The 24,789-nt window shown below is 46.8% G+C and overlaps 1 protein-coding gene across 1 annotated transcript; it reads left to right on the forward strand.

The window, feature by feature from the left end:
• Nucleotides 1–13,903: 13,903 nt before the first annotated feature.
• LOC123151198 (pollen receptor-like kinase 1) lies at nucleotides 13,904–16,948 on the forward strand. The gene is made up of 2 exons (XM_044570944.1): nucleotides 13,904–14,879; nucleotides 14,989–16,948. The coding sequence occupies exons 1-2, from the start codon at nucleotides 14,195–14,197 to the stop codon at nucleotides 16,521–16,523; spliced, it is 2,220 nt and encodes a 739-aa protein (XP_044426879.1). The 5' UTR covers nucleotides 13,904–14,194; the 3' UTR covers nucleotides 16,524–16,948.
• Nucleotides 16,949–24,789: the final 7,841 nt, after the last annotated feature.

Below are 24,789 nucleotides of genomic sequence, written 5' to 3' on the forward strand. Positions count from 1 at the left end.
CCGCTCCGCCGCGACGCCCGCCGCCTCCGCCACCAGTCGCCGGCGCCTCCGCCCTGCTCCAGCCACCGATCCACCCCGCCCGCTCTCCCCGCGCCGGTCGCCGCCCCGTCGCCGCTCCTCCGCGCGCCTCCCGCCATCGCCGGAGCCTTCTCCGGCCAGATCCGGGCAGGAGCCGCCCGGATCCGCCGTCCCCTCGCCGGCCCCGACCTCCACTACCTCGTCGGAGTTGCGTGCGCCGCCACCTCGGTTTGTGGGCCGACGAACCCTAGATCTGATTTCGCGGGGTAAACTATCTCCAAGTCCTTTTCTCTGCTATATTTTATGGCGCTGTTCATTGCATCATAACTCAATGACCGTAGCTCTGTTTCATGCGTATGATATATCAAAATGTTCATCATGATGTGCTCTTCATTTCATTACATTGTGGCATGCTTGTTTGAGTCCATCTTGATGCCCAAATCGTTGATGCAAGAGTGCTATAAATTGTTTAGTTGCTATTACTTAGCAGATTATGTTGATTTGTCATTTTTGTCACATTTGATGTGTGTTGCATATGGGCATGAGCTCTACATGTGTTTTGATCTATGCCATGCCATCTTTACAGGGGTGCTTGCCATGTATTTTTGTGATCTTTGTGGTGACTAGCACAAGCATGCAAAGTAGCCTTCGTAATATTGCTAATTCCGGGGACTTCGAATTTTAATAAGTCCTTTTCCTGTTGTTATTTTGATGCCACCTATACACGATACTACAGTGAGATCTATGCTTGTTTTGAGTTTCTTCAGTAAGGATGATTTGGACTTATGGTTGTGCTCTATCCATCCATGTCCCTATTTGCAATTATGGAGTGCCCTAGCATGTCTCAATCTTGCTCTACTTGCTATAAAATGTTCCGGGTAGATTGTTTACATGTTAATCAATTTGGCCATGGTTGTTGTAGTTTATCCATGCATGCTATGAACTTGTTATTGCCATGGTTAGCTTCATGAACATGCCATCTTGCTGGTAGTATGCTTATTTTTTCATGCAAGGCTTTATGATGAGTGAATTGAGCTCGCAAAGATGCCTTCATTATTATGTTCATGCCATGCTCTGTTTTCTGCTAAGTCTGAAACTGTTAACAAAACTTGCTATGTTTACATGGGTGCCATCATATCTTCTGTACCTTTTTGGCTCATGATCAGTAAGGGACTTTTGTTCTATGCATTTAGTAGATTCATGCCATGCCTTGTATTGCTATGATCTGTTCCTGTAGCTTGTTGTTTGCTTGCTCTAAACATGGCTTCCTGATGTTATTCCTGGCATGTTAGTATTTTCACCAAGTCTGTGCAGCTGATATCTTTTGCACTTTTGCCACTTGATCCAATTGTCATTCGTATCCTTACTCCCATGATCTCGGAGTGAAACTGCGAGAGTGGTTAATCTTCGGTAAAGCTCACGAGGTTCTTCATATTCATTCATTGCAAACTCATCCGCTTCATCTTGCACCACTTCATAGTTGGAGCATTGAATGCTTGTGCTTCCCTTGTAAATGGAAACAACATGTTGCATGCATCCTTGTCCACGGTGAAAGGTCGGAGATGTGCAATATCTTCGGGTGGAATTGCGTCTTGGATAATGAAGAGAGCGGAACCGTTGAATTGATGATCCGCGGCTTCTCTAGGGGTGAATTTGCGGTCATGCGGGTAGAAACCTTGCTCAATAATTCTCCAAAGATTAGTAGAACTATGATTTAAATGATGTTTAAAACGGTAGACCCAAGAGGCAAAATCCTCATTTTTAACAAACTTAGGAGGAGGACCAACATGATTCAAATGAGTGGAGGGAATCGGTCCCCCATAAGTAGGGGTGGTTCAACATGGGCAAACATGCCATTTCCACTTCTACCACTAGTCAAAGGAACTTTATCACTAGTAGTTTCCCCCTTATCGGAGTTAGCATCCGTCACCTTGTTAGTGGGATCGACCACTTCCAACGGTGCGGTGGATAATTTAAGACCATCAAGAAACTCCTTAAACATGCCTTTGACCTTGGTCGTCATGGAGGTTTTCAATGTGTCCAAAGCCGCATTGAATTCCTCATAAGAGACCGAGGATCCCCCATCGGCTGTAGAAGAGGACAGATTCACACCCGGGTGCTCCTTCCCACCGTCTACGGTGTCAACCATACTCTTCGGACAACAAAGTCCTTATAAAGAGATGAGGCTCTGATACCAATTGAAAATGGTCGATATAGTTGACTATAGGGGGGTGAATAGGCAACTAACAATTTTTAACTTTTCTTTACCAAATTAAACTTTGCATCAAAGTAGGTTGTCCAGATATGCAACTAGGTGAGCAACATATATGATGCAACAACAACAAGCACACAAGAAAGCAAGGGATACACCACAATATAAGCTTGCACAAGTAAAGGTAAGAGATAACCAAGAGTGGAGCCGGTGGAGACGAGGATGTGTTACCGAAGTTCCTTCCCTTTGAGAGGAAGTACGTCTCTGTTGGAGCGGTGTGGAGGCACAATGCTCCCCAAGAAGCCACTAGGGCCACCGTATTCTCCTCGCGCCCTTGCACAATGCGAGATGCCGTGATATCACTATTGGTGCCCTTGGAGGTGATGACCGAACCTTTAGAAACAAGGTTGGGGCAATCTCCACAACTTAATTGGAGGCTCCCAACGACACCATGAAGCTTCACCATAATGTAATATGGTTCCGCAGTGACCTCAACCGTCTAGGGTGCTCAAACACCCAAGAGTAACAAGATCCGCAAGGGATTAGTGGGGGGAATCAAATTTCTCTTGGTGGAAGTGTAGATCGGGGCCTTTTCAACTAATTCCTAGAAAATCAATAAGTTTGATTGGCTAGGGAGAAAGATCGGGCGAAAATGGAGCTTTGAGCAACAATGGAGCTTGGAGAGGGAAGAGGTGGTCAACTTGGGGAAGAAGACCCCCCTTATATAGTGGGAGGAAATATCCAACTGTTGCCCACTTATTCAGCCTGTGACATGCGGTACTACCGCACATAAACACGGTACTACCGCTAGGTAGTGTGGTACTACCGCTTGTGCGGCACGGGCCAGACGAGGCCTTGTTGCGTATAGCAACGAGCGGTAGAACCGCCGGAGCGGTACTACAGCACGCCCTTGCGGTACTACCGCAAGGCAGGGTTCAATCTTTGCTAGGAAGGCACAGACTAATTGTTGGGGAACGTTGCAGAAAACAAAAATTTTACTACGGTTTCACCAAGATCCATCTATGAGTTCATCTAGCAATGAGTGATCGGATTGCATCTACATACCTTTGTAGATCACGCGCGGAAGCGTTCAAGGACGGGGATGAGGAAGTCGTACTCGACGTGATCCAAATCACCGGAGATCCTAGCGCCAAACGGACGGTACCTCCGTGTTCAACACACGTACGGTCAGCGCGATGTCTCCTCCTTCTTGATCCAGCAAGGGGGGAGGAGAGGTTGATGAACATCCAGCAGCACGACGGCGTGGTGGTGGATGCAGGGCGTCACCGCAGCAGGGCTTCACCGTTATACTGCGAGAGAGAGGTGTAGCAAGGGAGAGGGAGGCGCCAAGACTCAAGGTGTGTCTGGACCCTCCCTCCCCCCCCCTTATATAGGCTCCCCTAAGGGGGGCGCCGGCCCTAGGAGATGGGATCTCCTAGGGGGGGCGGCGGCCAAGGGTGGAGTAGCCCCCAAGGCAAGTGGGGCGCCCCCCCCCCCACCCTAGGGTTTCCAACCCTAGGCGCAGGGGGGTGGGCCTAGGGGGCGCACCAGCCCACTATGGGCTGGTTCCCCTCCCCACTTTGGCCCATGGGGCCCTCCGGGATGGGTGGCCCCACCCGATGGACCCCCTGGACCCTTCCGATGGTCCTGGTACAATACCGGTGACCCTGAAACTCTCCCGATGGCCGAAACTGCACTTCCTATATATAATTCTTCACCTCCGGACCATTCCGGAACTCCTCGTGACATCCAGGATCTCATCCGGGACTCCGAACAACTTTCAGGTTACTTCATATTCATATCTCTACAACCCTAGCGTCACCGAACCTTAAGTGTGTAGACCCTACGGGTTCGGGAGACATGTAGACATGATCGAGACGGCTCTCCGATCAATAACCAACAGCAGGATTTGGATACCCATGTTGGCTCCCACATGCTCCTCGATGATCTCATTGGATGAACCACGATGTCGAGGATTCAAGCAACCCCGTATACAATTCCCTTTGTCAATCGGTACGTTACTTGCCCGAGATTCGGTCGTCGGTATCCCAATACCTCGTTCAATCTCGTTACCGGCAAGTCACTTTACTCGTACCGTAATGCATGATCCCGTGACCAGACACTTGGTCACTTTGAGCTCATTATGATGATGCATTACCGAGTGGGCCCAGAGATACCTCTCCGTCATACGGAGTGACAAATCCCAGTCTTGATCCGTGTCAACCCAACAGACACTTTCGGAGATACCCGTAGTATACCTTTATAGTCACCCAGTTATGTTGTGACGTTTGGTATACCCAGAGCACTCCTACAGTATCCGGGAGTTACATGATCTCATGGTCTAAGGAAGAGATACTTGACATTGGAAAAACTCTAGCAAACGAACTATACAATCTTGTGCTATGTTTAGGATTGGGTCTTGTCCATCACATCATTCTCCTAATGATGTGATCCCGTTATCAATGACATCCCCATGTCCTAGCCAGGAAACCATGACTATCTGTTGATCAACGAGCTAGTCAACTAGAGGCTCACCAGGGACACATTGTGGTCTATGTATTCACACATGTATTACAGTTTCCGGATAATACAATTAAATCATGAACAATAGACAATTATCATGAGCAAGGAAATATAATAATCATTTTATTATTGCCTCTAGGGCATATTTCCAATAGTCTCCCACTTGCACTAGAGTCAATCATCTACTTACATTGTGATGAATCGAACACCCATGGAATTCTGGTGTTGATCATGTTTTGCTCTAGGGAGAGGTTTAGTCAACGGATCTGCTACATTCAGGTCCGTATGTACTTTACAAATCTCTATGTCTCCATTTTGAACACTTTCACGAATGGAGTTGAAGCGACGCTTGATATGCCTGGTCTTCCTGTGAAACCTAGGCTCCTTGGCAAGGGCAATAGCTCCAGTGTTGTCACATAAGAGAGTCATCGGGCCGACGCATTGGGTATGACTCCTAGGTCAGTAATGAACTCCTTCACCCAGACTGCTTCGTGTGCTGCCTCCGAGGCTGCCATGTACTCCGCTTCACATGTAGATCCCGCCACAACGCTTTGCTTGCAATTGCACCAGCTTACTGCCCCACCATTCAAAATATACACGTATCCGGTTTGTGACTTAGAGTCATCCAGATCTGTGTCGAAGCTAGCATCGACGTAACCCTTTACGACGAGCTCTTCGTCACCTCCATAAACGAGAAACATTTCCTTAGTCCTTTTCAGGTACTTCAGGATATTCTTGACCGATGTCCAGTGTTCCTTGCCGGGATTACTTTGGTACCTACCTACCAAACTTACGGCAAGGTTTACATCAGGTCTGGTACACAGCATGGCATATATAATAGAACCTATGGCTGAGGCATAGGGGATGACACTCATCTCTTCTATATCTTCTGCCGTGGTCGGACATTGAGCTGAGCTCAATTTCACACCTTGCAACACAGGCAAGAACCCCTTCTTAGACTGATCCATATTGAACTTCTTCAATATCTTATCAAGGTATGTGCTTTGTGAAAGACCTATGAGGCATCTTGATCTATCTCTATAGATCTTGATGCCTAATATATAAGCAGTTTCTCCAAGGTCCTTCATTGAAAAACTCTTATTCAAGTAGGCCTTAATGTTGTCCAAAAGCTCTATATCATTTCCCATCAAAAGTATGTCATCTACATATAATATGAGAAATGCTACAGAGCTCCCACTCACTTTCTTGTAAAAGCAGGCTTCTTCATAAGTCTGCATAAACCCAAACGCTTTGATCATCTCATCAAAGCGAATGTTCCAACTCCGAGATGCTTGCACCAGCCCATAAATCGAGCGTTGGAGCTTGCACACCTTGTCAGCATTCTTAGGATCGACAAAACCTTCCGGCTGCATCATATACAGTTCTTCCTTAAGATGACCGTTAAGGAATGCCGTTTTGACGTCCATTTGCCATATCTCATAATCATAGTATGCGACAATAGCTAACATGATTCGGACGGACTTCAGCTTTGCTATGGGAGAGAATGTCTCATCGTAGTCAACCCCTTGAACTTGTCGATAACCCTTAGCGACAAGCCTAGCTTTATGGATGGTCACATTACCATCCGCGTCTGTCTTCTTCTTAAAGATCCATTTATTTTCTATGGCTCGCCGATCATCAGGCAAGTCAGTCAAAGTCCATACTTCGTTTTCATACATGGATCCTATCTCAGATTTCATGGCTTCCAGCCATTTGTCGGAATCCAGGCCCACCATCTCTTCTTCATAGTTCGAAGGTTCACCGTTGTCTAACAACATGATTTCCAAGACAGGGTTGCCGTACCACTCTGGTGCGGAACGTGTCCTTGTGGACCTTCGAAGTTCAGTAGGAGCTTGATCAGAAGTATCTTGATCATTATCATTAACTTCCTCTCTAATTGGTGCAGGCACCACAGGAACATTTTCCTGAGTTGCGCCACTTTCCGGTTCAAGAGGTAATACTTCATCAAGTTCTACTTTCCTCCCACTTACTTCTTTCAAGAGAAACTCCTTCTCTAGAAAGGATCCATTCTTGGCAACAAAGATCTTGCCTTCGGATCTGAGGTAGAAGGTATACCCAATAGTTTCTTTAGGGTATCCTATGAAGACACATTTTTCCGACTTGGGTTCGAGCTTTTCAGGTTGAAGTTTCTTGACATAAGCATTGCATCCCCAAACTTTTAGAAACGACAGCTTAGGTTTCTTCCCAAACCATAATTCATACGGTGTCGTCTCAACGGATTTCGACGGAGCCCTATTTAAAGTGAATGCGGCAGTCTCTAAAGCATAGCCCCAAAATGATAGCGGTAAATCGGTAAGAGACATCATAGATCGCACCATATCTAATAGAGTGCAATTACGACGTTCGGACACACCATTACGCTGAGGTGTTCCAGGCGGTGTGAGTTGTGAAACTATTCCACATTTTCTTAAGTGTGTGCCAAATTCGTGACTCAAGTATTCTCCTCCACGATCTGATCGCAGGAACTTGATTTTCCTGTCACGTTGATTCTCAACCTCACTCTAAAATTCCTTGAACCTTTCAAAGGTCTCATACTTGTGTTTCATTAAGTAGACATACCCATATCTACTCAAGTCATCAGTGAGGGTGAGAACATAACAATAGCCACCGCGAGCCTCAACACTCATTGGACCGCACACATCAGTATGTGTGATTTCCAATAAGTTGGTTGCTCGCTCCATTGTTCCTGAGAACGGAGTCTTGGTCATTTTACCCATGAGGCATGGTTCGCACGTGTCAAATGATTCGTAATCAAGAGACTCTAAAAGTCCATCTGCATGGAGCTTCTTCATGCGTTTGACACCTATGTGACCAAGGCGGCAATGCCACAAGTATGTGGGACTATCGTTATCAACCTTACATCTTTTGGTATTCACACTATGAATATGTGTAGCATTACGCTCGAGATTCATTAAGAATAAACCATTCACCATAGGAGCATGACCATAAAACATATCTCTCGTATAAATAGAACAACCATTATTCTCGGATTTAAATGAGTAGCCATCTCGTATTAAACGAGATCCTGATACAATGTTCATGCTCAAACTTGGCACTAAATAACAATTATTGAGGTTCAAAACTAATCCCGTAGGTAAATGTAGAGGTAGCGTGCCGACGGCGATCACATCGACCTTGGAACCATTCCCGACGCGCATCGTCACCTCATCCTTCGCCAGTCTCCGTTTATTCCGCAGCTCCTGCTTTGAGTTACAAATGTGAGCAACTGCACCGGTATCAAATACCCAAGAGCTACTACGAGTACTAGTAAGGTACACATCAATTACATGTATATCACATATACCTTTTGTTTTGCCGGCCTTCTTGTCCGCTAAGTATTTGGGGCAGTTCCGCTTCCAGTGACCACTTCCCTTGCAATAAAAACACTCAGTCTCGGGCTTGGGTCCATTCTTTGGCTTCTTCCCGGCAGCTTGCTTACCGGGCACGGCAACTCCCTTGCCGTCCTTCTTGAAGTTCTTCTTACCCTTGCCTTTCTTGAACTTAGTGGTTTTATTCACCATCAACACTTGATGTTCCTTTTTGACTTCTACCTCTGCTGATTTCAGCATTGCAAATACTTCAGGAATGGTCTTTTCCATCCCCTGCATATTGAAGTTCATCACAAAGCTCTTGTAGCTTGGTGGAAGCGACTGGAGGATTCTGTCAATGACCGCGTCATCCGGGAGATTAACTCCCAGCTGAGTCAAGCGGTTATGTAACCCAGACATTGTGAGTATGTGCTCACTGACAGAACTATTTTTCTCCATCTTACAGCTGAAGAACTTGTCAGAGACTTCATATCTCTCGACCCGGGCATGAGCTTGGAAAACCATTTTCAGCTCTTCGAACATCTCATATGCTCCGTGTCGCTCAAAACGCTTTTGGAGCCCCGGTTCTAAGCTGTAAAGCATGCCGCACTGAACGAGGGAGTAATCATCAGCACGTGTCTGCCAAGCGTTCATAACGTCTTGGTTCTATGGGACGGGTGCGTCACCTAGCGGTGCTTGTAGGACATAATCTTTCTTGGCAGCTATGAGGATGATCCTCAGGTTCCGGACCCAGTCCGTATAGTTGCTGCCATCGTCTTTCAGCTTGGTTTTCTCTAGGAACGCGTTGAAGTTGAGGACAATGTTGGCCATTTGATCTACAAGACATATTGTAAAGATTTTAGACTAAGTTCATGATAATTAAGTTCATCTAATCAAATTATATAATGAACTCCCACTTAGATAGACATCCCTCCAGTCATCTAAGTATAACATGATCCGAGTTAACTAGGCCGTGTCTGATCATCACGTGAGACGGACTAGTCAACATCGGTGAACATCTTCATGTTGATCGTATCTTCTATACGACTCATGCTCGACCTTTTGGTCTTCTATGTTCCGAGGCCATGTCTGTACATGCTAGGATCGTCAAGTCAACCTAAGTGTTTGCATGTGTAAATCTGTCTTACACCTGTTGTATGTGAACGTTGGAATCTATCACACCCGATCATCACGTGGTGCTTCGAAACAACGAACTGTCGCAATGGTGCACAGTTAGGGGGAACACTTTCTTGAAATTATTATGAGGGATCATCTTATTTACTACCGTCGTTCTAAGTAAACAAGATGCAAAAACATGATAAACATCACATGCAATCAAATAATAATAGTGACATGATATGGCCAATATCACATAGCTCCTTTGATCTCCATCTTGGGGCTCCATGATCATCTTGTCACCGGCATGACACCATGATCTCCATCATCGTGTCTCCATGAAGTTGCTCGCCAACTATTACTTCTACTACTACGGCTAACACATTTAGCAATAAAGTAAAGTAATTTACATGGCGTTTCTCAATGACACGCAGGTCATACAAAAAATAAAGACAACTCCTATGGCTCCTGCCGATTGTCATACTCATCGACATGCAAGTCGTGATTCCTATTACAAGAATATGATCTCATACATCACATATATATCATTCATCATTCATCATAACTTTGGCCATATCACATCACAAAGCACTTGCTGCAAAAATAAGTTAGACGTCCTCTAATTGTTGTTGCAAGTTTTACGTGGCTGCAAAAGGGTTCTAGCAAGAACGTTTTCTTACCTACGTAATAGCCACAACGTGATTTGTCAACTTCTATTTACCCTTCATAAGGACCCTTTTCATCGAATCTGCTCCAACTAAAGTGGGAGAGACAGACACCCGCTAGCCACCTTATGCAAGTAGTGCATGTCAGTCGGTGGAACCAGTCTCACGTAAGCGTACGTGTAAGGTCGGTTCGGGCCGCTTCATCCCACAATACCGCTGAAGCAAGATAAGACTAGTAGCGGCAAGAAAGTTGACAACATCTACGCCCACAACAAATTGTGTTCTACTCGTGCAAGGAGAACTACGCATAGACCTAGCTCATGATGCCACTATTGGGGAACGTTGCAGAAAACAAAAAATTTCCTACGGTTTCACCAAGATCCATCTATGAGTTCATCTAGCAATGAGTGATCAGATTGCATCTACATACCTTTGTAGATCACGCGCGGAAGCGTTCAAGGACGGGGATGAGGAAGTCGTACTCGACGTGATCCAAATCACCGGAGATCCTAGCGCCGAATGGACGGCACCTCCGTGTTCAACACACGTACGGTCGGCGCGACGTCTCCTCCTTCTTGATCCAGCAAGGGGGGAGGAGAGGTTGATGAAGATCCAGCAGCACGACGGCGTGGTGGTGGATGCAGGGCGTCACCGCAGCAGGGCTTCGCCGTTATACTGCGAGAGAGAGGTGTAGCAGGGGAGAGGGAGGCGCCAAGACTCAAGGTGTGTTTGCCCCCTCCCTCCCCCTTTATATAGGCTCCCCTAAGGGGGGCGCCGGCCCTAGGAGATGGGATCTCCTAGGGGGTGGCGGCCAAGGGTGGAGTAGCCCCCAAGGCAAGTGGGGCGCCCCCCACCCTAGGGTTTCCAACCCTAGGCGCAGTGGGGTGGGCCTAGGGGCGCACCAGCCCACTATGGGCTGGTTCCCCTCCCCACTTTGGCCCATGGGGCCCTCCGGGATGGGTGGCCCCACCCGGTGGACCCCCTGGACCCTTCCGGTGGTCCCGGTACAATACCGGTGACCCCGAAACTCTTCCGATGGCCGAAACTGCACTTCCTATATATAATTCTTCACCTCCAGACCATTCCGGAACTCCTCGTGACGTCCAGGATCTCATCCGGGACTCCGAACAACTTTCGGGTTACTGCATATTCATATGTCTACAATCCTAGCGTCACCGAACCTTAAGTGTGTAGACCCTACGGGTTCGGGAGACATGTAGACATGACCGAGACGGCTCTCCGGTCAATAACCAACAGCGGGATCTGGATACCCATGTTGGCTCCCACATGTTCCTCGATGATCTCATCGGATGAACCACGATGTCGAGGATTCAAGCAACCCCGTATACAATTCCCTTTGTCAATCGGTACGTTACTTGCCCGAGATTCGATCGTCGGTATCCCAATACCTCGTTCAATCTCGTTACCGGCAAGTCACTTTACTCGTACCGTAATGCATGATCCCGTGACCAGACACTTGGTCACTTTGAGCTCATTATGATGATGCATTACCGAGTGGGCCCAGAGATACCTCTCCGTCATACGGAGTGACAAATCCCAGTCTTGATCCGTGTCAACCCAACAGACACTTTCGGAGATACCCGTAGTATACCTTTATAGTCACCCGGTTACGTTGTGACGTTTGGTATACCCAGAGCACTCCTACGGTATCCGGGAGTTACACGATCTCATGGTCTAGGGAAGAGATACTTGACATTGGAAAAACTCTAGCAAACGAACTATACGATCTTGTGCTATGTTTAGGATTGGGTCTTGTCCATCACATCATTCTTCTAATGATGTGATCCCGTTATCAATGACATCCCCATGTCCATAGCCAGGAAACCATGACTATCTGTTGATCAACGAGCTAGTCAACTAGAGGCTCACTAGTGACACATTGTGGTCTATGTATTCACACATGTATTACGGTTTCCGGATAATACAATTAAAGCATGAACAATAGACAATTATCATGAACAAGGAAATATAATAATCATTTTATTATTGCCTCTAGGGCATATTTCCAACACTAATAAAATTACATCCATCGCTACTTCCAATGAGTTTCGGTCTGTGCAAGAATCCGGCACGGTACTACCGCTCATAGGAAGTGGTACTACCGCGTAGGGTGCGAAAGTCAAAAATTACTTCCGCCCCTACTTCCGCGCATGCCGGCGTTCTGGGCTAGAGACCACAGTACTACCGCTCGCTGGGAGCGGTACTACCGCACGACGTGGTACTACCGCTACCTTGAGCGGTACTACCATGGACCACTGCGGTATTACCATGGACCGCTGCGGTACTACTGCTCCCTTGAGCAGTACTACCGCACGCCACAAAGCAGTAGCACTTGGAGGCCTTCATCTTTGTAAAGACAAGGGAAAACGACAGGTACTCCAATGAAGCAAAGGAAAGGTGGTGCAAAGGAACAGATGTGTACGTGTTATTCCACCCCAACCTTTTCGAAGCAGACCCCCTCTTAATAGTACGGATTTCCTACGACTCAAATCCACCGAAAAGAAACATAGAGAAACGCCGTCTTCGATAGGCTCCGAGGGGTACCGAATCATCTTGTGCCTAGACATGAGATATCTGAAATGCTTAATGCACACGATTAGTCCACAAATGCATTGCCATCAATCACCAAAACCACTTAGGGAGAAATATGCCCTTACATTGGCCCACTCCTAAGAGACCTGTTTTTTGACAGTTTGTTTGACCGTTAACTTATATGTGGGTCTCACATATAAGCTCTTTCTTCTTCCTCCTATTTATTCTCCCTCTCCTTCCCTATCTCTCACTGTCCCGAGCCATGGGCGGCCATAGTGATGGCCGGAGGACCTCGAGCAGCCACAACCGGCACGACGGCCGCCACAGGTCGCACGATGGCGCGCCGAGGAGGCTGCACAGCGCCAGCCACCTTGAGCGGCCCCACGCCCATCTGCAGCGCGCAAGTGCTGCAGCTCCTTGCCAGCACGGCCGACGCCGCTACTGGAGTTTGCCATGGATTCCTCACCTAGCTCCCTCACCTCCTATCGGCCTAGTCTGACGGCTGCCTCGCCATGGACGCCCGACCATAGCACCTGCTCGCGCTGCTCGGCAACCCAACACAATGCCGGCCATGGTGCCACCCCGACCCGGAGGTCCTCGGGACGTAGCAGCATCTGCTGTCTTGCCCGCCACCCCTGCTGCCACGCCCCGCCATGGTCAGCCATGAGCAGCGGAACAACGGGAGCTACCACGTGCAGCAGGGGGAGCAGCGGCTCCGCCGTGTGCAGCAGCCGGAACGCCCTCGAGCTTCGGCTGCAAAGCAAGGTCGGACGACGCGCACATGGTCCCTTCGTTGGCTCCCGCGAGCTTGTCGCCGGCGGGGACCCGATTGCTTTTTATACTTTTTCGCACGGACCCGATTGCTTTAAAAAAATTACAGGGACCTGATTGCCTTTTTTTTTCTTATTTCTAGGGACATGAAAGTCTTTCAAAAATATGTGGGGCCCATGTATCATGGCCTGTTAACGGTCAACCTAACGGTCAAAGCTATCAGTCAATCTGACAAGTGGACCCAAGTTGTCATAATTTTGCTTAAAACTTAATGGTTCAATCAGTATTTTTTGGAACAACCAACCAAATTTATGGTAGCATTTTAAAAAATTAAAAAAAGCGATAATTTTTTACAAACATACATAGCTTGTAATGAGGTAGTTTTTTGCTATATACTCCAGCCCGAGCTAGCTTACGCGGCACACCACACCACGAGGTGCATGCAGAGAAAAGAAGTCGACTGCTTGGTACTGGTAGTCAGTCCCAATTTCTAGAGGTACTGCTGCCAAAAAGGTTCCTCGAAAATAATGGCGCGAAATGGGGGGATGCTAAGGCCAACGAATCGATTTTGGCCTTGAAGAGTGTTTACATACAGCGGCTAGAAAGACTTGATTTGACAACCTCAGCCTCATCGGCGCATGCGGACGCGGAGGCCTTGGTCTATTCTTGGGCAGGAGCAATAGGCCGCCATTGATTACGCCACAGTTCTCTCTCTCGCCACCACGCTCCCTCCCACACGCTCCCGAATTCTCTGCCCACACCACCCGCGAGCGCACACACGCGCGCGACCCTGAGTCTTCTCCGTTTCCGGGGTTGCGCGCGCTGCGTCTGCCTTCCCTGCGCTGCGTTCCTCTCGACGACAACAACGTGTGCTGGCCGGCCAGCGAACGCCTCCCGCGCGCCCGACAAGCACCGGGTTGCAGCTTCGTGGCTGCGACCTCGCCGCCTCCGCCCGCCGTCGTCAACCGGTGGCGCCGGCGGGCTGGCTCCCCGGCACCGTCCCGGACATGGCCGGAGCGCCACCCCTCCCCGCGCGCCTGCTGTCGATCGCCGTCTGCCTCCTCCTGCTCCCGCCCGCCGCCCACCCCGCGCGCCAGCTAGCTGACACCGACGCCGCCGCCGACGCGCTCCTCAAGCTGAAGGACGGCATCAAGGACGACGCCGGCGTGCTGCGCAACTGGTCGCCGGGCACACGCCCCTGCGCCGGCGCCGGCTCCAGCTGGGCGGGCGTCATATGCCACAAGGGTGAAGTGACGGGCCTGCAGCTGGAGAACATGGCTTTGTCCGGCACGATCGACCTGCGCCCGCTCAAGGGCCTCCGCGGCCTCCGCTCGGTTAGTTTCATGGACAATCAGTTCACCGGCCCCATGCCCGACGTGAACGAGCTCCCCGGGCTTCGCGCCATCTTCCTCTCCGGGAACAAGTTCTCCGGCGAGATCCCTGCCGACGCGTTCGACGGGATGAGCTCGCTCAAGAAGGTGGCCCTGTCCAAGAACAATTTCTCCGGCCCAATCCCGGCCTCGCTCGCCGGCGTGCCCAAGCTCATGGACCTGCTGCTCGATGATAACAAGTTCCAGGGCAAAATCCCTGACCTCCCGCAGAAGGAATTAAAGGTCGTCAATGTCGCTAACAATGAGCTGGAGGGGGAGATTCCGGCGAGCCTCAAATCCATGGGCGCCGCCATGTTTGCCGGTGAGCAAAATACGTATGCACATTACCGGACGGCCTAGTTGGTTGGTGCTGCAACGTCGACGAACGACGGCGCATGTATGTCTGGCCCTGACATTGTCCTTCGGTGCAGGCAATAAGAAGCTCTGCGGTGGATTACTTGACCAGAAATGCGCGGCCCCGCCGACGTCACTGACTCCGGCACCCGCTAAAACGGAAACGCCTCCGTCGTCTCCGCCGCCAGCGCCTGCTAAAACGGAAACGCCTCCGTCGTCTGACAAAGGCGGAGCCCAGCCGTCGGCACCGGCAGTCCCGGCGGCAGATAAAACGACGGGCCCGCCGGCAGACAAGGCCGCACAAGATGCTGCTCCTAAGGAGCCCACCGAGGGCTCTATGTCCTACGGCGTCCTGGTGGCAATCCTCGGCGTGCTGGCTCTCATGGGCTTCGCGCTCTTGGCGCTTCAGAGGCGGCGGCGAGAGTACGACACCGAGAACTTCGGCCCGTCGATCTCGAAGAAGCCCTCGATGAGGAAGATCAACGCAGAGCCAACGAAGGGCGACTCGGGGCGCATGGTCGCAACGGCAGGCGCCCCTACCGCCGCAACTGCTTCGGCAGCCGGAGGCGGCACGCGTAAGGCGGGGGAGCAGGGGCGGCTGACGTTCGTGCGCGAGGACCGGGGCAGGCTATTCGAGCTGCAGGACCTGCTCAAGGCGACGGCGGAGGTGCTGGGCGGCAACGCCGGCTCCAACCTCGGCCTGTGCTACCGCGCGACCCTGACCGGCGGGCAGTCCATCGTGGTGAAGCGGTTCAAGGAGATGAACCGCGTGGGAAGGGAGGAGTTCGAGGAGCACATGCGGCGGCTGGGGCGGCTCTCCCACCCCAACCTCCTCCCGCTCGTCGCCTACTACTACCGCAAGGAGGAGAAGCTCCTGATGCACGACTACGTCCAGAACAAGAGCCTCGCCCACCTCCTCCACGGCGAGGGGCGCGGGGTGAAGAAGGCGGTGGTGCACTGGGCGGCGCGGCTCAAGATCATCAAGGGCGTGGCGAGCGCGCTGAGCTACATGTACGACGAGCTGCCGATGCTGACGGTGCCGCACGGCCACCTCAAGTCCTCCAACATCCTGCTGGACGAGCGCTTCGAGCCGCTGATGACCGACTACGCGCTGGTGCCGGTGATGAACCATTCCCACGCCGCGCAGCTCATGGTGGCCTTCAAGTCGCCCGAGCGGAAGCAGTTCGGCAAGTCGTCCAAGAAGAGCGACGTCTGGTGCCTCGGGCTCCTCATCCTCGAGATCCTCACGGGGCGGCCGCCGTCATACGACCTGAAGGCGTCGGCGGCGCCGGAGCAGGAGCAGCAGAACCCGAACGACCTCGCCGGCCTCGTGGCGTCGACGCCGGAGGAGAAGTGGCTGCGGACGGTGGTGGACCCGGACCTCAGGTTCGACGACGAGGCGGACAAGGAGGCGGCGGTGAAGCTGATCAAGATCGGCTTGGCGTGCTGCGACGGCAACGCGGAGAGCCGGTCGGAGCTCAAGGACGCGGTGAAGGGGATCGAGGAGCTCAAGGCCAAAGGACGCGGCGACAGGGAGGACAACTCCTTCTACTCGTCGATAAGCGACGGCACCGAGCGCGACGAGGACTTCACCAATGTCGCCATCCACTGATCGGTCGTCCATGGATCCATGCATGCTCACACATCAACACACGTCCGTCTAACGACCCAACTATGCACGCTCCGTACATGGAGCCAACACTAAACATGGACCTAGCACGTACTGATCTGCACTCTACCTTAATTCGATGTTCAGTGGTAGCAGTAATTTGGTAATTAAATCTTCTCTCAGTTCACCATCTGTAGTTTTTCTTTAACACAGTTCTCCGTCTTTAGTTTTTTTTAACACAGTTCTCCATCTTTAGCTAATTGATTGATTAACTGGTCTCAGTGTTCATCTGATGTTCTCTAAGCGGATTAGGGATTCAGAATTTCAGAACATTTTTGGGTTGTGTTTTAGTACAGATCCTGTTCACAGTTGTAAAATTTAGGGCCTTTTGGTTCACATAATTCTAAAATCACGGGCAGTAGAAAAAACGCAAAGATTGAAATGTCATGCTCGCATCATATGAAATCCTACAGGATTTTGGCCTATTTGATTGTGTCATGGAAAAAATAAGAGTCAATTACATCGCTGGTGCTTAAACTTGGCGCACACAATCACTTTGGTGCTTGAAATACATTGAACTGGTGCAGCAACTTGGCTCAGACGTGCAGATATAGTGCTAATCACATTTGGGTATGAAATCGATGTTGACTTGGCGTGCCAGCGTGGCATGGGCCCCACGGAGGTCTGTGGCCTTTTTTGTGAAAACCCCCTCGAAAAATTTATTTCTCACAAAAAGCCCCTATCAACATGACAGCCCCCATTTCATTTTGACTCTATGACATGTGAGGCCCGCCTGTCAATACGTGAAAATAAAAACGGATCAGAAGCCTCCGCATCTCGAACTCAAGACCAATTGCAGGATAGCTAGCCGTCCAAATAACTCCACCATTCACCTTTGCAATGAGAATTACTGATGGCAGTCTTTAATGTACTACAAGGAGGACGCATCAGGGACTTCTATGAGCTGCAAATAGCATGGCACATTTTGCACGCGCTAACTTTTTAAAACATTTGTAAAACATGAGTAATAAAAATGATGTGCATATATTATATACAAACATGAGTAATAAAAATAATGTGCATATATTATATACAAACAATGATTAGTAAATAAAATTATTTCAGTATACACACATGTATTATAAAAATGTTTGGTAAATATGGACATTTAAATATTTATTAAATAAAATATTTAATGGATACAAAAGAATATACACTTGTAACTTATATTTAATTATACAAAATGATGAATAAAACGTTCATGCGGTATAATTTTCACTCCTGATTTATATTCAAAAATATTATATAATTTAGACATTAGCCACGAATGAATATTCATATGAAATTTTAAATTTAAATTTGAATATATTTTTACAAACATTGAACTATTAAAATGTGTATATAATTATGGAAATATTTGTATAATTAGAAAAATACTCCCTCCGTTCCCAAATATTTGTCTTTCTAGATATTTCAACAAATGACTACATACGGAGCAAAATGAATGAATCTATACTCTAAAATATGTCTACATGCATCCGTATGTTGTGTCCATTTGAAATGTCTAGAAAGACAAATATTTGAGAACGGAGGGAGTAGTTTGGAGTTGTAATGTTAAAATACTTGTATTGTTATTAATTATCCCCAAAATTGTAATTCATGAATATTATTTAAAATATATGAATATTTTAAAATAATACGTGAACAATTATGAAACGTAAGTTATTTAGTTTGTATATATAATATTTATATGACATGAATAATTAAACATTATTTTTATTACTGAGATTATAATTTACATACCTTTTACAAATTTCTAAAAAACAACAGGTGCAAATGGGCCGCATCCGCATTCATCACAGTCTGTTTGTTCCGCTACATTAAGTGTAGTTATCCATTGTGTGGCACCACTAAATTTCTTTATTATCCATTTTGTTACGTGAATACTGGAAGTTGTAGTGGCTACGTCCTAGTGTGCAAGGAATGGTCGAGGGTTCGAGACACGGGAGTTTGATTTTTCGTTAATTTTCACACTTCACTAACACCCACCTCTCGTAGAGCTGAAAATAAAATAAAATGTCAATTTAAGGGGGTTTTGCAATAAAAACAAAAAAAACAGGCCACACGCACTCCGCTCTGCCTTCCTGTCACTGACAGCAGTCTCGATGCCACATTGGCATGCCAAGTCAGCATCACTTCGTATACAAGCGTGATTTGCACGCCCGAGCCAAGTTTTTGCACCGGTTCAATGTATGTGACAAGTTCTAGCACCAAAGTGACCATTTGCGGCAAGTTCAAGCACCACCGGTGCAATTGACTCAAAAAACAAAATAATTCTTTCCAACAGGTTTGAGAGGAAGGAAAAAAACACCTCCCCTCACACAGGAGACGAGGAGGGATCTCTCACCGCCACCGCCATTTTCCCATCCCCTTCCTGGCCTCCGGCAGAGGACGCGGTCGAGCAAAGCCTCGTCGACGTCGGCAGCTGCGAGGCGTTTCACATCCTTGCACAGGGCGCCGGTACGAGGCGGTGCCGTTAGGTTGGGACGTTGTGCTGGTGAAGGAAGCGGTGGTGCGGCTTTAGTGGCTTGGTGGGTCTATGTTGGGCTTCCAGAACATGTTTCTAGATTAATTCAAAATTTCTGAACCACTCCCACTCAAAACCTACCTTCCGAATTCCCAAGCGACTTCATTTGGAATTTGAGAAACCCACATAGGGCACTTTGCCTATAACGACGCAGTTTTCTTTGTAGTGCCCTGTTTGACACTATAGTGACCCGGTTTTCCTATAGCAGTACTGTAGCATTTTTGTTGAAAAAGTCGCAAGTATTTCTTGAAAATTTGTGAGCCAAAATTTAAAATGTTTTTAAAATTCATGAACATTTTTTAAAAACGAGATCAATTGTTTTTGGAAACATGAATAGTTTTTTGAACAAATTTGATTTGAAAACACAAACATTTTTTTGAAAATGTGATTTGTTTTTTGAAAATTTGTACATTTTTTGGAAAAAAATGTCAATGATTTCAGAAAACGCGAACAATTTTTGAAATTTTGGAAAAATTTTGAATATTTTAATTTTGTGATTTTGATAAAAGAAAGAAACAAAAATACAAGGAAAAGGAAAAAACAAAAGAAAACAAGTAAAGAAAAAACCATGCTAGGAACCTTCTGGAAGGTTGTTGGCTTGTACTGTGCAGTACCCTCAAAGTGGGCCCGCCCATCTCTCGCGCTCGGGTTTGATCGCCTGTGCGACACCTTGACAATTGAACGCAGTGGGCGTTCAATAGGGATTTCAGATCCAAAGCTTATTACCCGAGTGAGCGGTAGTAAGAAATACCCATTGATACCACTGACAAATGTGGCAAACAATTTTAGAAAGAGAAATGCCCATTAATTTTTTTGAAGGTGAAAACCCATGGATAAGCGAACGACTTGGCGGGTCTCTGGCGGGCTTCTAGAACATGAGGATATTGGCAATGAAGCAAACTTCGCTCAAAGAAAAATGGAAGCAAATCGCGGCCGTCGGAACGTGACAATGGCCAGGGCCGGGATTGCAACAACAGGTACTTTGCGTTTCCCCGCGCGCTGTACCGTCAGGTAAGCAGCCATCACTCGCGGGGACTCAAAAAAAAACTCGTGCGGACGATCAAATAACTTTGGAAGGAAACGGAGTGTAATCAATGGAAATCAATTCATGCCCACTCGATATGTATCTGTAGCAATCCCACAAAAAAGGATATCTATCTGTGAGATTTGATTTTCTACTCCGGGTGCACCTACACCCGCATGAACAGTACACTTGAAACAAAACCAAAACAAACTTGACAAAATCTGAAATTTTGGGACATCAAACTAGATCAAAAGTTTTAGCTTCCTGTAAAATTTCGTGACCAAATGACATTCGAGGAGCCCTCAGCAAAAATAACAAAATGTGTGTTCAAAGTTTTGTTCACTGTTGAGGAGTGATTTTTTTTTGCTGAGGACTCCTTGAATGTTATTTGGTCACGAAATTTTGCGGAAAGCTAAAATTTTTAATCTAGTTTGATGTCCCAAAATTTCAGATTTTTTTAATTCTGTTTTATATTTTTCAGGTATACTGTTCATGCGGGTGCACATGCACCCGGGGGCAGCCACACCTTTCTCACCTATCTGTAGCAATTAATAGTTGCCCCATATGTAAGCAAGCATTCCCCCCCTACCACCACCACTCTGTCTCTGTGTATATATGCAACGCAAAGCATTCTGTAGTTTCGGCAAAAACCAATCCTCCAAGAAGTATTGAAGCCACAATCATCTTATACATACGGAGTACATGGGGAAGCACGTCCAGGCACTATCGCTCCTTCTCGTATGCTATGCTGTTCATGCACAATGTAAGTGGCACAAACGCGACACCTTCTTCTTGTGCCTTCGTTCGGTTAATTGCTTCATTTCAACTTGAACCCTACCATATAATCGCCTGATCATATGTCCAAGTATTAATAGTGTATTTTTCTTAACATTCGTGCAGGTTGAGCCACATGAGTGCATCACATCGACGACGATACGTGCTACAAGAGTGACACCATCCCGTCGTGCTTTTTGTGTTACCCCGATAACCACTGCTTTATGACGATGGACGACTGCAAAGCCCACTGCATACGACCTCCGGCGGCCGCAATCCCATCTTATGCACGTCCATGAGCGTGGGCGGTTAGTATTAGCTGGAAGAATGTATTAGATTTGTGTGATGTGCCGATGAGGAAGAACTATGGATGAATAAGAGGCAATAAACCACATAGCTGTTTAGTACTCAGCTTTTGTTGACAACTTGCTTTGCAAAGATTGCTGCTAACAAATTCAATTTACTTCCATGGATTAGCGTTTTACGTATGAAAGAGAATATACTGAGAACTTGCTTTGCTTACCGAATCAAAGAAAGAACCAAGATGGCAAAACTCGGCAAGGGCGTCTTGTGGACCTTTAAACCGTCCGCAATCGTTCAGACCGCACAATTCAGATGTGTTTTGCCATCTAATGCGGCCCCTGGATCGGTCTGTAGGCCGGTCCGGACATGTTTTTTTTCACAAACCAAGACACGGTGGGAGGGAGGGAGGGGGGGGGGGGGGCGTCCGGACTGTTGGCACATCCACTCATTTCTGGTTCTTCTTCTTGTGTCTCTGTTGTCCCCTGTAAGTTCTGGTGTGTTGAACATAGTTGTGTGCTATTTTCTGTCCCCGGTGTGTTGTAGTATCTTACTCTTATCTATAATGAAAATGGCTCAGGCTGACGTAAGCCCGCCGTAGCATCGTAAAAAAAAGCGCCTGATTTGCTCGTAATCCCAGTTGGCCAACTGTCCTCGGCTATAAAATCTTGTGCAATGTGCTGATTTTTCTTCTTCTGAAATCTACTTTTACATGTCGTTTGTAGCAACTACGTACATGATACACGTTCTTAATTTCCAGACGACTCGCGCTGTATTTCGTGAATTTCCTATATGCGACAATTAAGCTGCAAACACTATCGCAGAAGCTAACACTGTCACACCGTCGGCGCAGCAAGCACTGTCACAGTGCTGATATGCCCCTTATCGTGTGGCTCTCTTTTCACTAGCTAGATTGGACACATGGCTAGTTTCTGTCCTCGCAACAACAGCAAATATGACCAAATTTAGTGGGGAACCAAATGGAAATTTGTGTGGACGCATTGTAGGGTTTGTATAAGAGATAGGGAGAATTTTAGGGCAGAGCGTGCGGGAAAGGTGAGCTCATAGTGCATTGTGGTGATGCTTGCACTCTGTACATTAGCTGAGATTGGCTTATCCATCATTTTCCTTTTCAGGAGCAATTGCCTTCTCATCAGCAAATGGTCTCCTACTAGACTTATCATCGCCGACTAAACAAACCGCAAGTTTGGATTTTTCCCTCGCAAGGGAAAAAGGTGAGTTGTAAAGTCTTGTAGTTTTTTTTTTTTTTGCTTTCTAACTAATATATTTGGCTCTAAAACAAACAATCGCTCACCACCATCTAATCACATGGATCTATCGGCCTAAATCGCTCCAGTCTTGAGCACCAGCCGTATTTAGCGTGTTAATGTCATACGTAATATCAATATGCAATTAACACCTTGCTTAATATCAGTGTGTGTTGCACGTACACGGTTATTAGTTAACTACAAGAATGTTAAGCACAACCTTTCTAATTGACACGGACCAGTAGTAAATTCATAGGCCTCACTATTACATTCTTATGTTTGAACAAAACAAATGCGTGTGTAGATATATCAACATAGTATTTGAACCCTCAAGTTGTGAATAAAGTATAGAGTCATGCCCAAGTAACGAAGATGTGGTTTGTGGCATTCCTGGCTTTATGGCTTGATGTATGTGGACGCTGGGCTGGCTAGGTTCATACTACTATAAAGAGGCAATGAAACATACTGAGCCTAATAAAAATATAAAATTGATATATGATAGAGTGCGGATTGTACATGCACAAATGGATACACGAGGTATCACAACCACAAATTGTCTTTGAGGAAACTAGTGTATGTTATTGCTTTATATTTGGCTCTGACGTTGTCAAGACAAATTATTCTCTATAACAGACCTTGCTTTGCAAGACAACGACAGTAAGCAAACTAAATGCATGTAAAGTCTCCAAACAACTACCGTGCAAAAAAAAAGTCTCCAAACAAGTAAACTACTCCCTTCAAATAAGAAATACACATCGTTCCAGATATTGATACGATCTGCAAGATTTATCATTGTCCACTACTTTTACTATATGTATGCATATAGCATAAGAAAATTGACACAAAAAATATATTATATTGTGAATATACTTTTCGAGACAAATCTAAACATATGATTTACAAGTTGTCAATCCAAATATTTGAAACAGTATTTATAGTCATAACTTTAAAGTTTGAATAAACATATGTCCAAGGCAACATGTATTTGTGATATGGAGGGAATACTTGTATAATTATGTTACTTTGATTTTGGCGAAGTAGTATGTCCATGAAAATTAAATTAAAACAGATTTTTTGTTCAGTTTAGCCATGCAAGTGAACCACTGGTTCTTCCGCATTAAGGATGACAATGATATTAAAATGATGGGGCGATGGTGCAGTAAGGACGGGAACTGATGCAGTGGCATCTTCAACTTGTACATTCTCATGAGTATTGCATCGACGTGAGAAGATCAAGGGCTCTTGCGCGTCTCCGAGTGAGAACACATGATCTACCCTTCTAGTTAGATCACGTAGTGTCGATGTCATCACATTGTTTCCATGTTGAAATGTTAGCTCGAAGCTCCTCTTCGGTGGTCATAGGCATATATCCAACGTTTGGTTGAATCCGACAACATTGGCATAGGAGTGGTGATTTCGTTTTGTAGACGTTCTCTTGGAGAGGCATGCTCTTTGTTGGGTCTTATGTTGCTCAGTCTATGGATTATGGTCCACGACAATAAGTTTGTGGTAGATTGGAGAACGCGAGATAAGTCCAAAGTAGATGACATTCATTTTCTTAACATTTTGTGAGCAGATTTGTTTGGTGAATGCTTGAAACTATTTTCAGTAATACTGCGCGCGCATCCGAGTTGCATTACATACATGAACATCAAAATGTCATGAAGCGAGGAGTTTTGCACATAATATGTCACATCTTAATCAAGTAGTTTTGTGATACACAAACTTCTTAAATTTGAAAGTATGCTCTAAATTGGATGTTATATATATACCATAGTATGGACGCATACTTATCCATGGCTTAGTATTTTTTTTTCTGATAAATGACGCTTTTTTATTTAGTCCTAATGTTGCAACGGTACAAAAACAACGAGTATACACCCGACATCGCATGGCTAGGATGCACACCATCAATAAAGAAAAAGAGAAGGGCCCATATAGGTAATGGTGAGGTGGACGACACACTGTAGCAAAACATCGACAACTACGACCGCCGTTGAAAAAGTCGAGACTACAAGAAGGTTTGCCAAGGTGACTTCGGCAAGGAAACAATGCATAAACGTTGTCATCTCCGTATACAGACACATACAAGTCAGAAAAGATGCCAACTTCACTCATGGGCATGGGTATCCGGCCTTAACAGGTACAGGGTACATTTTTGTACCTATGGGTAGTGCCCAGACCCTACTCGACCAGTCACGTGTAGGGTATGGGTACAATTATGTGCCCATGGGTATGCCCAAACCCGACCCGATGATCTTATATGTGGGTCACATGTGCCATAAACCTAAGGTACCGAGTCTTTGTATATAAGGT

This window comes from Triticum aestivum, chromosome 7A, assembly GCF_018294505.1.
Source record: "Triticum aestivum cultivar Chinese Spring chromosome 7A, IWGSC CS RefSeq v2.1, whole genome shotgun sequence".
NCBI lineage: Eukaryota > Viridiplantae > Streptophyta > Magnoliopsida > Poales > Poaceae > Triticum > Triticum aestivum.